At 36.6% G+C, this 13,807-nt stretch overlaps 1 protein-coding gene across 3 annotated transcripts in view; it reads right to left on the reverse strand.

Annotated features, from left to right (window-relative positions):
• LOC126092301 (autophagy-related protein 16-1-like) overlaps nucleotides 1-13,807 on the reverse strand; it is a 106,283-nt gene that overhangs the window by 42,516 nt on the left and 49,960 nt on the right. For 2 of the 3 annotated variants that reach the window (XM_049907822.1, XM_049907824.1), the window contains exons 5-6: nucleotides 11,378-11,431; nucleotides 1,242-1,377 (exon numbers count right to left, since the gene is read on the reverse strand). In XM_049907822.1, coding sequence (XP_049763779.1) covers nucleotides 1,242-1,377; nucleotides 11,378-11,431 — 190 coding nt within the window. The remainder of the gene's footprint in view (nucleotides 1-1,241; nucleotides 1,378-11,377; nucleotides 11,432-13,807) is intronic. The other variant, XM_049907823.1, reaches the window with a different exon arrangement.

The raw sequence follows: 13,807 nt of genomic DNA on the forward strand, positions 1-13,807 counted from the left end.
GGCCTGAAAGGGAAGTTGTTATTGAGAATGGAGCAAGATAGTATTGTAGCCTATCCGTGATGTTATTCAATCTGTACATTGAGCAAGCAATAAAGGAAGCTAAGGAGATGCTGCACTACAAGTAGTAGAAGAGTTCTGCTATCTGGGCAGCAAAATATTGTGGTCACATTGTGTGGTTCAGCACACACTCATTCGCACTCCACACTCTCTTCTTTCCATTAATTCCAGCAAATAAGATTCTCGTAGCAGTAAACCATGCAGGTACTAAAAGTCGTGATTTGGTGAATCCAGTCCTCCTGTTCCGTTCAAACTTACTCCCATACTGATAATCATACCTTTGATGTCTATGAATCACATTGGCATTTCCTTTCACATTTACATTTTGGTTGCTGGCTCTTTACTGACTCTGCTTCATGTAGCAATGACCTTTCTGTTCATGTAAAATATAAGGGTGTTAGGCCTATGTGGATGCAATCTCTATGCAATTATAATCACTTATTGCATGTATATTGCTCGATACAGACACCAAATTTGGATTCATATGGACTATTCACTCTGGAAGATACACTTTTCACAAATGTGAAGTGTTTGAGGCTGGGAAAACATACATCATAGTGCAATGACATTAAGATGAGTGTGACATTCCTAATGTAGCTGTAAGGATTAATTAAAATTGATTTCTTTAAGTGAAAAAGTGATTTGTTGATATATACTAACTAAACAGTTTACTAGAGCATTCCTGCATAAATGGTGTGTTACTTTGGATTTACAAATTCACCATAAATTCATAAAAATTAAGATTTTTTTCCCCTTTCACATTAGCATAAATTACCAGCGTCTAGATACTACTGTAAAAAAAAGGAGGGGGGAGGAGGGAGGTGGGTCTTCCAGAGTGGAGACTGAAGTGAATATGGCAGCAAGAAGACTTACAAGCCAAGGAATATAAACACATGTGGGAGATGAGAAACCTGTATACTAAGAATTCAATACAGTTGTTGATGAATGTGTGGGAAATTGGAGACACCAATGAAAATTGTACTGATGAAAGATGTATCACTTTAAAATCTGATACTTCGAACTGATTTCTAATGCTGATGTAATACCGCATTCTATTTGTCAATTATTTTATTTATTGCAGAATATCATAGAAGAAACCACAACTGTTACTACATTAGCAATTATTTCCTATTATAACTTCAACAGTGCTTTTGTTGGATTCTGTAGCATACACATTAACTTACTATTTTAGTAGATAGTTTCGTTGGCAAGGTATTTTCTAAAACTGTTGCAGCTCCCTCTCCAAGTTTATCAGGGGAAGTTGGCCTTGTGTCTTTTGCTGCTTCCTCTAATTCTTTCTGCAGTTTAGCTTGTCTTTTCCTGTAATGAAAAGCATAACCATTTGTTCCACACTTCACTTCAAACTCACTGATATTAGTGAATTCCTAAAGAAATCTTACCACTTACCTGGCAGAGTGTACAGTTATGACATATAAAACAGAGCATGAACTTCTGGCTTTGAGCTCTCTATATAATGCCTTTTTTGCGAAATACAACAAGGAAACAAATAGGGCAAGGTGTCAGTGGTATAAATTACATTTAAATTTGTTTGTAGACATTAACATCACTGGATAAGGAGCATTAGCTTGAATGCAAAAAGAATTGTGCAAGGAATCATTCCTGGTTTTACTCAAGGACCCCGCTGTAGATTTTACTGAAGTGATTTTGGGATACTGGAAAATACCTGCATCAGGATAGTTGGATGTGGATTTGAGCCCCACTTCCTAATATTAGTCAGCATCTTCACCACTCTGTAACTTCTTTAGTAGGTGAGGAGAAGTTGCTTGTAACATGACTATTACTGGGTGGTTACTCAGACTTGGAAGAAGAAAAAAAAATCCCCAAGAATTCCAGGCATCGAGAGGAAGATGATGCCATAAGAAGCTCCTGATAAATTAATGGTTAAAGGGAACACAGGATTCCCTGAGATTTTGCAAAATTCCTGAAATTCCACGATTTTTGCAGGTAATATGTAATTTCTTGAGAATTCCAGTTTTCCAGAAGAATTGCCACCCTGATATTACACAAGGAATGATTGTTAACATTTGATGAGACTACCAAAGCAATAAAATAGACTGGGATGTTTCACAAGAATTTAAGTGTGGCATTAAAGTAACATTAGAAAGAAACAGAAAACCTACATTGGTAAGTCTCGATGAGTATTTATGTCATGAATGCTGAATGAATAGATGGTATTTTTAATAATACAGAATCTGTCATTTATCAGTTTACCAATTTGCAAATCTGAATGGATAATCTAAATTAACACAGAATGTTCAAGGTGCATGAAATATATGCACTTAAGAAAGTACTGGGCAGAAAGCAGAAAAAGAAAATAATATGAAAAGCTTTATGAACTGTCAGACTATCATAAATAGAAATTTCACTTTCTTGGAGTTGCAACAGAAGGAGAAATGCAAGGGGCAGTTAAAAATGAGTCAGATTAAAAAAGTAAAAAAACTGTTTATTATTTTAAACGTAATTACTATAACTGTTAACACAGTATCCCATGGAGAGACAAGATGGTTGCCTTCAAGGAAAAATGTTTGTGGCAGCGGGTGAGCACGTCAATATTTGCAGAGAATGTTTCGACTATGCAGTAGAAGTTTCTCTTGAAAGCTCTTACAATCCTCCATACAGTCCTGATCTCTCCCAATGTGATTTCCACATTTTTTGGAGCCTAATGGATGTCATTCATAGCCATTGATTTGCTCCGGACAAAGAGATGCATGCCTGGATACAATCGTGGTTCCACAAGCAACCACAATTTTTTTTTCATTATGGCATTGACAATCTTTCCTCATTGCAGGATAAGTGTATTAACAGTTATGGTGATTACTTTTGAAATAATAGTTTTCTTAGTTTTTTTCCACCTGCCTCATTTTCATTTCACTACCCCTTATAGACAGACTTTTCTTCCAGCCTACAACTTATGGGTCTTTGAGATGTTTGCATTTTGCCTCATCAGCTGCTGTAAAAGAAGGAAGCACATTTGTGAATAGTTACACTAAGTAAAGATTTATTGATAATGGTTGGTCTGCTTCAAAATTTTAATTATGAAAGGAAAATATTTAATCTGTTTTGCATAATAAAAAGTTCACGTAAGTGGAATACATGACAAGAACTTTGAAGTTCCTTGAAAGAACCGAAATTTTTTAAAAAAATTCCAAGTGCAAGAGGAGCTATGAGAATATTCGAAGAAAATTAAGAAAAGAAACTAAGTGACAAACAGGTGTTATAGCAGGAATGATTCAGCACAGCTGACACATAAACATGTATTATTGCCTGATGACTGTTCTGTAAGAGAACTACAACACAATTATTCACAATCTATGAATATCAATGTAGTTTCAAACAGAAAGAAAAAAAAATACAATTTGCAGATTGATAATATTTCACAATCAGTTATCAACATAATTTTTAGCAGCTATGTATACATCTCATGTGGTTATATTTCTGTTAGAGTGGTAATTGTATTACACACCATATACACTAGTTTCTTGTCTAAGCTATATAAAATTCTGACAACATGTAAATAATGACACGATACAGGATTTCACAGCAGACAGAACTCAACATGTTTCACTTAAATGAGGTGAAACCATCAGATGTAATACCATATTAAGTATTTCAAAATCATCAGCTTAATAAGTCACAGTTGCCAAATAATGACCCCAATTATTTATAAAAGAATGGAAAGACTGGAATAAGCTGCCCTCAGAGTAAATCAGGTTGGTTCTGGAGAAATGTAGGAACATGCAAGTCAATATCTGACCATTCATTCTATCTTTGAAAATAAATCCAAGAAAGGAAAAACCTACATTTATAGCATTTGTAGATTTACAGAAAGCTTTTGACGTTGTGGACTGGAAACCACACTTTGAAATTATGAAGGAAGCAGGAGTAACGTACCAGAAGTAAAAGTTTATCTACAACTTGTCCAGAAATCAGAGTGCAGTTATGAGAGTCAGTGGACAAGAAAAGGAGACACTATTTGAGAAGCAAAAATTTTCAGTTAGTAGACAGAACAAGCTGTAAAGAAAATCAAGGAGAAATTTCAAAAATTAAGTTCAGAGAGAATAATTAAAAATTGTAATGTAATTCTGTCAAGAGACAGCAAAGGACCTGGCAGATGAGTTGAACAGAATGGATAGTGTCTTGAAAAGAGACTGTACAAAGAACATTAACGAAAGTAAAACAAGAGCAGTGAAGTGCAGCAAAAATATGTCACATGATGCTTAGAGCAATAGATTCTGCTTTCTGGTGTCTGTGTATGTGCGGTTGGATATGGGTGTGGGTGTGTGTTTTTCCCCCTAAGGTAAGTCTTTCCACTCCCGGGATTGGAATGACTCCTTACCCTCTCCCTTAAAACCCACATCCTTTCGTCTTTCCCTCTCCTTCCCTCTTTCCTGATGAAGCAACCGTTGGTTGCGAAAGCTTGAATTTTGTGTGTATGTTTGTGTTTGTTTGTGTGTCTATCGACCTGCCAGCGCTTTCATTTGGTAAGTCACATCATCTTTGTTTTTAGACATTTACTGACAGCTCAATGCCTCCACTACACAGTTGCCTCTAAAATGTAGAACAATTTTTTTTTCCGCCTTCTGTGCTTTGGATGTCAGGTATTATCTGACATGATTATTCATAGGTTGTAGTTACAACTATATGAAGAGATTGTGTAAATGTGGGACATTGCTGGCAAGGCTAATTAAGTGTTTAATGTCCTGTGTCATTAAAGAAGGAACAAATACTTGGATTGAAGAAAGGACGGGGAAGAAAATCCGCCATGCCCTTTCTAAGGGAAACATCCTTGCATTTGCTTTAAGCAATTTAGGGAAATCACAGGAAAACCTTAATTTGAATGCAAATATTTGAATCATTAACTGCCATCCTCATGAATCTGAGTCCTATCTTGACATTGCGCCCTCTTTTTCAGAAGGGGGATGCTGGTGAAGTTCCCATTTGAGACCTAATTTGTTCCTGTATGATAAATGTTGTACAACGCTTTAATCATGATAAATTTTTATAGCAGCAATGAAGTTAGATATCAGGTCAGAAATTTCATTAGAACAGGTGTCACTGAAGTGAACATTATGAAATTCCTTCAAGCACTCCGAGGCAACAGGTGAAGCAGTTTTCGGGAAAAGATAGAGGAATCAACTTTTGAGAAGTGTTCAACTGAAGACGAAGACACCTCGATAATTGTCCAGGCTCAATCAGTATCTTTCAAGCTCAGAGTATAGCTGCATCCTTGTATGCATGGTGTTTGTGGCATAATAAGCACTAACTCACTTAAAATGTCCTTACAATTGATGGTAGCATCAGGACAAACACAGCAGCACAGCATCCTCCTCTAAACAATCAAATATGTGGAAGCGTATTTCACAGTACAATCAGATATTTTGACAACAAGGACTCATTATTTATCATAGTAAAACAATGCGGCCAAAATGATTGTCTGTACTTTTTTAGCTTTTAACGTGTCAATGTTTTACAAATATTGTTTCAGCCTACACAAGGAGTACATTGCTCCAGTAATTAGCCACTCAGAACTGCAGTTCTACCATTAGTGCTAATCTAAGATCTTTACCAAGCTGTTCAGGAACATACTGAATTTTACATAACTGTTTGTAGAGACTGTTTTCCAGTTAGTTGGAACAATAACAACACAGTCATTTTTTTTAATCCTCATAAGTCACGGATACATTTACATGAAAAAAACATCATGTCACAAGAAAGTTAGTTAAACAGTAAACATACGCTATCAACTCATAATGTGCAAAGTATAGTTATAAGCATGGTAAAGCTGGGCAAGAAAATTAGATCTCTTCAAGCGAAACTCTTTGCCTTTACAAATGTCTGCTTGTGTCTGTGTATGTGTGGATGGATATGTGTGTGTGTGCGAGTGTATACCTGTCCTTTTTTCCCCCTAAGGTAAGTCTTTCCGCTCCCGGGATTGGAATGACTCCTTACCCTCTCCCTTAAAACCCATATCCTTTTGTCTTTCCTCCTCCTCCCCTCTTTCCTGACGAGGCAACCGTTGGTTGCGAAAGCTAGATTTTTGTGTGTATGTTTGTGTTTGTTTGTGTGTCTATCGACCTGCCAGCGCTTTTGTTTGGTAAGTCTCATCATCTTTCTTTTTAAATATATTTTCCCACGTGGAATGTTTCCCTCTATTATATTCATATATATATATATATATATATATATATATATATGATGCTTGTGTCTGTGTATATGCGGATGGATATGTGTGACATGCATGCTAGTGTCTGTGTATATGCGGATGGATATGTGTGTGTGTGTGTGTGTGTGTGTGTGTGTGTGTGTGTGTGTGTGTGTGTGTGCGCGCGAGTGTATACCTGTCCTTTTTTCCCACTAAGGTAAGTCTTTCCGCTCCCGGGATTGGAATGACTCCTTACCCTCTCCCTTAAAACCCAAATCCTTTTGTGTTTCCCTCTCCTTCCCTCTTTCCTGACGAGGCAACCGTTCGTTGCGAAAGCTAGATTTTTGTGTGTATGTTTGTGTTTGTTTGTGTGTCTATCGACCTGCCAGCGCTTTTGTTTGGTAAGTCTCATCATCTTTCTTTTTAGATATATTTTTCCCACGTGGAATGTTTCCCTCTATTATATATATAATGAAAGTGCTGGCAGGTCGACAGACACACAAACATACACACAAAATTCAAGCTTTCGCAACAAACTGTTGCCTCATCAGGAAAGAGGGAAGGAGAGGGAAAGACGAAAGGATGTGGGTTTTAAGGGAGACGGTAAGGAGTCATTCCAGTCCCGGGAGCAGAAAGACTTACCTACTACTTATGTTTGTGTTCGTTTGTGTGTCTGTCGACCTGCCAGCACTTTCATTTGGTAAGTCACATCTTTCCCTCTCCTTCCTACTCTTTGTCTTTAAGTATGTCTGCTTGTGTCTGTATATGTGTGGATGGATATGTGTGTGTGTGTGTGTGGGTGTGTGTGCGCGCGCGCGCGCGCGCGCGCGAGCGAGTGTGTACCCGTCCTTTTTTTCCCCCTAAGGTAAGTAAGTCTTTCCACTCCCGGGACTGGAATGACTCCTTACCCTCTCCCTTAAAACCCACATCCTTTCGTCTTTCCCTCTCCTTCCCTCTTTCCTGATGAGGCAACAGTTTGTTGCGAAAGCTTGAATTTTGTGTGTATGTTTGTGTTCGTTTGTGTGTCTGTCGACCTGCCAGCACTTTCATTTGGTAAGTCACATCATCTTTGTTTTTAGATATATTTTTCCTTCGTGGAATGTTTCCTTCTATTATAACCATATATGATGTGACTTACCAAATGAAAGTGCTGGCAGGTCGACAGACACACAAACGAACACAAACATACACACAAAATTCAAGCTTTCGCAACAAACTGTTGCCTCATCAGGAAAGAGGGAAGGAGAGGGAAAGACGAAAGGATGTGGGTTTTAAGGGAGACGGTAAGGAGTCATTCCAGTCCCGGGAGCGGAAAGACTTACCTTATGGGGAAAAAAGGACGGGTATACACTCGCACACACACACATATCCATCCACACATATACAGACACAAGCAGACATATAAAATATTTTTCCTTCATGGAATGTTTCCTTCTATTATAACCAATCTTGTTAGCACGTAACCAGAAATTAACGAGAGTTATCTCTGGCTAACATAAGTGAATTATGGCTATGTTTTTATTCTGTAAATCTCTGCCTTTCATAATGTTCATTCAATAATACTGACAAAGAGGATTTACTTACTAATGACCTGTGGTATGGTAGAATGTTGTCTCATCAAAAGTATCCAGACACACATTTGTGGACATTAATAAGGGGTATGATTGCTTGAACTCTGCTGGAAACACTTTCAAAGACGAATCTGAATATCTGTGGAGGCATGGCAGGCCATTTTTCCTCAAGAGCAGAAACCAGAGAAGATACAGATGTTAATGCTGTGGTCTAGAGTGAAGTCAATAATACAACTAATTCCACACGTGTTCCATTGGATTCAGGTAAGGACTCTGGGCAGGGCAGCCCATTTCAGGAATGTTATTTTCCACAAACCATTGTCTGTCAGATGCAGCTTCTTGTAGGCCAGACCATATCCTAAACACAAAGAACAATCCCATACTGTAATAAAACCACCTCCGTACTTCACTGATGGCACTACACACAATGACGGGTAACATTCTCCTAGCATTCACCAACACCAACCCATCCATCTGATTGCCACAGGTTACTGCATCATTTGTCAATCCAAATCGTGAAATACCAATCACTCACTGTTATGCGGTGTCATTTTTTAGAATCCTCAAGTGTGACATAGCACTGCCTACAGAAATGTGTGACTTCTGAGGAGCTACTTGCCCACTGCACTCCATTTTTTTGAACTCCCTACTCACAGTCATCATGTTAGTTGGGCTGCTTGTAGCACTTTGGAACTCATGAGCAATTCATTCTTGCATTTTCATGTGATATTTTACAACCATCCTCTGTAATTCTTGACAGTCCCTATCCATCTGCCTGGTCTTGGTTTAGCTGTGGTTGTTCCTTTGCATTTCCGATTCACTGTTGTACCACCAGTAGTTGACCTGGACCGCTTTGGAAGGGTTGAAATATCCCTGATACCTGGTAGATCTGTTACTCAGGTAACATTTACCGCCTAGTCCACTTTCAAGCTCACTAAGCTCTCCAACCCATTCTTCTGTTACATCTTTTCTACTGACAGCACAGTTCTCCCCTCTTCCTTCGTACTGGCGGGCTCACCTTTGTGACATTTTGTGGTCAACTCCACATTATGTAAGTTTCCACATATTTTTGATCAGATAATGTAGAAAACCTTTTCACTGGTGAGGTGTAGCCTGTAGCTTTTATAACTTTTTTTTTAAACTTCAGACAGAGAGCAATACTAGCATACCATAATTATGAATGATAGGATTTTAACGGTGTGCAGAACATAAACTTTATGTGCATAGGAATCATTTTTCCTGAAAGAGCTCTTTATACTAAAATGAGTAAAAGAATGTAAATGAGAACAATACAAAAATTACTCATGGTGGTGTGCAGAATTTAAAACTGCAATTGTAGTGCTTACGTAAGTTGTAATATCTGGTTATTTTGTTGGAAAAAGAATTGTAAGCAGTCTTACAGTAAGCAATCTATTGGTAGTATGTGTAGAACTATTGTCAAATGTAAAGTGGCTGCTTATGCATATGAAAAATTGTATGTAATGCTCCTAAGGGCATAAAACAAAAGAGAAATACCAGGACATACTTTGGGACAGTACAAGAACCAAATGCATTTTCCGTACTTGTTTCATCAACAGAATTTGACATCTGACATAAAAATTCTCTCAGCAGCTGTCACACAGATGCTGGACCTGGACAAAGTACATGAAATTCCAATGCCAACTACATTCCTACATTTATTTAACAAAGAAATTAGCCAAACAGCCATCCAAATTGAGAAGTAGTTTTATTTTGTTTTCACTACCAGTTTTCGCAACTCAATATTGCATCTTCAGGCCCCATATGCACTTCTAAAAAATTATCAACATTGGCATACTGTGTCCTCGTGAATTCTCAAGTGCTTCCTTTAAAGACTTGACTGCAACTTGAATAAAAGATGTTTAGGAAATACTTCATTGCAGTATCCACTATCTTCAGATCTGAGTGATAATTAGTATAAGGATAGAATAAAAAAGACGAATGGATGTGAAACACCTTTGCTACACACAGTAACATTTAACTGCAATTTAAAATATAGAATTTTTCTTTAAGAAACCTGTCGAAATGTCATTCCATTGTGAAAAAAATTGATAATTTGTTGCAGTATGCAGCAGGCCCTCTGTGGAACTGAACAGATTACAATGAAATCTGGTGTGAAATGTGGACACAGTAAAGACAGGAGTTTAAGCCCCAATTAAGTACTTAAGTACTTAAGATTTATACATCAGTTAGGGTCAGAGTAAGTAAGAGCTGGAAGCAAACCAAACACACCAAGAAATTTCACATTAGATTTTCCAGTGTCTATTAATTGTACCAGAATTACATTTTTGAAGTTACAACCATTATTTAATAGTACAAATGGAACAATACACAGCATTTCTGTTGATTATTTCAAATCTGGCAAACACACAAAAGCATATGGCAGTAAAACATACTCTACAGTTACTATGACACGGACACATATAATAACTTTTACACAGTAACATGAAACTTATTTGTACACTTCCATGAAGAGTGTCAACAGTGAAGCTTCTACATGCATCAACTTGTAACACACGCAAACACACATACGTGTGCGCGCGTACACACACACACACACACACACACACACACACACACACACACACACACAAACAAGAAGAAGAGAAGCCAAAAGTTACAATACAGAATAATGTGCAAAGCATTTTATTTGAGGTTATGTACTATGTACCATGTCTGAACCTCTCAGAGAGTGAGTTTAAGACGTTGGTTTCCTTTGGCTTTTGCGATAGTGATTTCCTGGCCAAAAATCTAATTCTAAATTCATAGTTACGTTTTGATATTAACATATGGATTCTATCAACAATTGATAAATGGACACATTCAATGACATCCTTGTCAGTGGGGATGGCAGTTTTCAATGTCTAGTGTTATGGAAAAGCACTATTCTTTATGTTCCTAAGAACTATAAAGAATATTTGAACAGAAGCAGGATACCATGTTATGCTGCTTTCTAACAATGTACGACACGAAAAAGTGGTTGCCAAAAGAAAATACTGCACATTTCAGTTTGATTTGCCACGTAACGTCTTTGTAACTTATACTTTTAATGTAAGTGGTTGTCTCCATGAATCCATACCTTAAGTTGGAATGAAAGAGTTTACAAGGAGGGTAGTGAACGTAATAAACAGTGTGGGTGGAAATTAAAATTTTTAAATTTCTGCTGTATCTCTTGGACGAAACAAACTATATGGCTTAAGTGTCCAAAGAACACGTGAAAGTAGTAAAAAAAGGTAATTATGTAACAAACTTATTTTCTTACACTTCAAGAGAACCAGTATTGTGACGAAATATGCACAGAAAATTTAGTTCTATTACCAAATACTTCTACTTTTTACAACACTAATTCTCTTTTCAAGTACTATCAGAATACACAATAAAAGAACAAAAGTGATTTCTCCAACTTATAACATGCTTTCCTGGAGATGGTCACAGTGTATAATAAATGTCTTATTTTGCCATAATACATAGTACTAACCCACACACAATAGCTAAGAGAGATCCCCCATAAAGCTCAGAAAAACTGTATTTAATAAACTATTACTGCAGTTAGCTTATTTCAACTTACCCAAAGAATTTGAGAGATTGTATCAGAAAGGCAGTTGGGCTAATGGCACGTGCACTGTAAATAAAGTATTGATGCTTGATGGCTCTACTGTTTCTAAATAAATATGTTAGAAAGAAACTACAAGAGACCCACAAATGACCATAATTACAAAACTGTATGTACAACAGATTGGTCTTTACAAAGGACTGATCACTACTTTACTGGCAATTAAATTTGCAAATAAATTTACAAACAGAACTACTTTTTTCAAATAATATAAGATTTAACTTGCAAAGCACTAAATCATGAAGTGAAGAATAAATACAAGTTCCAATGAGATTAAGGAAGAAACAAATTGTGTCTCATGCATGGATACTAAGATAACTGCTTATTTCAAGCTCCTCATTTTGCTTTCTGAAGGATAAATAATGTGACAAGGCAAAAAAGAGAGGTAGATAAAAACGTAAAAACTTCACCCAAAAAATTCTTGTAGTCCATCAGGCTCTCAGTAATCAATATAAGAAGGTTTACTCATGCTTCTCATGTCACATGTACACTGCCGAAGTTTTGCTGTGCTTATTTCACTATGACAAGCACATAGCAAAGCAAAAAGTACTAAATGAACAAATGTGTACATAGTTACAAATTGTAAAATAAAAAAAGGAAAAAACACAGACAAATACTGGTATAACCCATAACCACTGTTCTAAAAAAAAGAACTGACACCACATACTACTACCAAAACCTGTGTTATAAGAACAAGGGTCAAGATCCCAAAATTTACCAATAATCTGTGACTGATTACATAGTTTACACACTGACATTACTAATGCATTTTGTCAAGTCACAGTAAAAACAATAATCAAACCTGAACTTTCTACTACAGACAATATGTATGCACACATCAGGCACATTGATACAGTAACTTTACCTTCATATAGTACCTTATAAACTTGAAATGCGGGTACATACGCAGAATCTATTTTCCTAGACACAGGAAATCTCTGAAATATATCCAACACCACATTTCTTACTGTACAGGAAGATGTAATTATAATAGCCTATAGGAGTGTAACTGACTCAAAGTATTTGTGCTAGACCAAACCTTGTGCATTATCTTGGACAGTGGGTATGTGACAAAGCAGATGGACTGCAGTTCATCCGTTATGTTTTTCTCCTCCCAAAATTATTATTATTTTTATTAAATTTTGTGATGTCTCTGGTGCTGTCATTTATATAGCATGTGCACAATACCTAAAAATCTCTACTATTGACCCAGGGAAAATTCAACTTATTTATCTATTACATTCTTTTGGTTACTAGGAGTATAATCAGCTAGTTACTATGCCTAAAAATCAAGCTAATTACAAAATATGAGTAAAGTTTTTTATCATTGTTCATATGTAAACAAATACGTGACTACTGACTTTATTATAAAGTAGATTTTAAAAAAAGCTGTAGAAATAAAGTACTCATACAACCAGAGACAAAAATAAGTTAGCAACACCTACACTCAGTTGATTTTGAAGTAATAAACAGATTTAGATAAAACATTTTCACTGGTCAGAATTGCATATTTGCACAAACTAACCAGCATAATTCAATGGAAATTATTACTGTATCTGGAAGTTCATGAGTAAATGAATCTCCATCCACTATTCAGTTACTTAGAAATGTAACTCTTTAATTGTAATCTGTGAAATCAGGGAAGTCACAGTAAACAACTCCAGTTTTAATTATTGTAAACTTGTAACAGAGGCATGTTGGAAGTCCTTTTAGTTCAATCTGTGGTGAGGTCTGAAATGAGCAAGATCTATGTCTGCCAATGCAGGATAAGGTATTGCACTCTATTTAGTTAAGATCACAAATTGGGAAAAGTACCATGTTTACCCTAAATTTCACACTTGGGAGTTTATGCAATGATTCAGTGACTGACTGTGAACTTATAATTATTTCCATTAAAGAGTTAATCTTTCAATAACTGCAAATGCTAATCATGACAGTAGGATCAGACAACGAATAATGTTACTTCTGAATGATATTTACTATGCACATTGGTTTCATACTGATATGACTGTTAGATCTGGAAGACAGTGTTTGAAGAGTTATATTCAGTGCTTGTGTTAATTATACGTGTTCCACATGCAAACAATTGTGACTGCATGTCTAAATTAGGTAACTGGACTCAGACTGCAACAGTAGGAGATCAGTTGAGTGTAGTATGTGGCTACGGTATCCATTTTATTTGTCCACAATTAAAGTAGATGAGGCTTGAACTGGCCATAAACATTAGTTAATTTAGCAACCAAGGGAAATTAAAGGGTTTGAACTTCAATTTTGATGTGGACTACATTATTGACTGTGGTATCACATATCAATACCAGGCTACAGGCGTCATAGCTGCAAAATTGCAAGTTTCCATCCGACGGCGATAACAGCCACACGGGATCT

Source organism: Schistocerca cancellata, chromosome 7 (genome assembly GCF_023864275.1).
Source record: "Schistocerca cancellata isolate TAMUIC-IGC-003103 chromosome 7, iqSchCanc2.1, whole genome shotgun sequence".
Classification (NCBI taxonomy): Eukaryota; Metazoa; Arthropoda; class Insecta; order Orthoptera; family Acrididae; genus Schistocerca; species Schistocerca cancellata.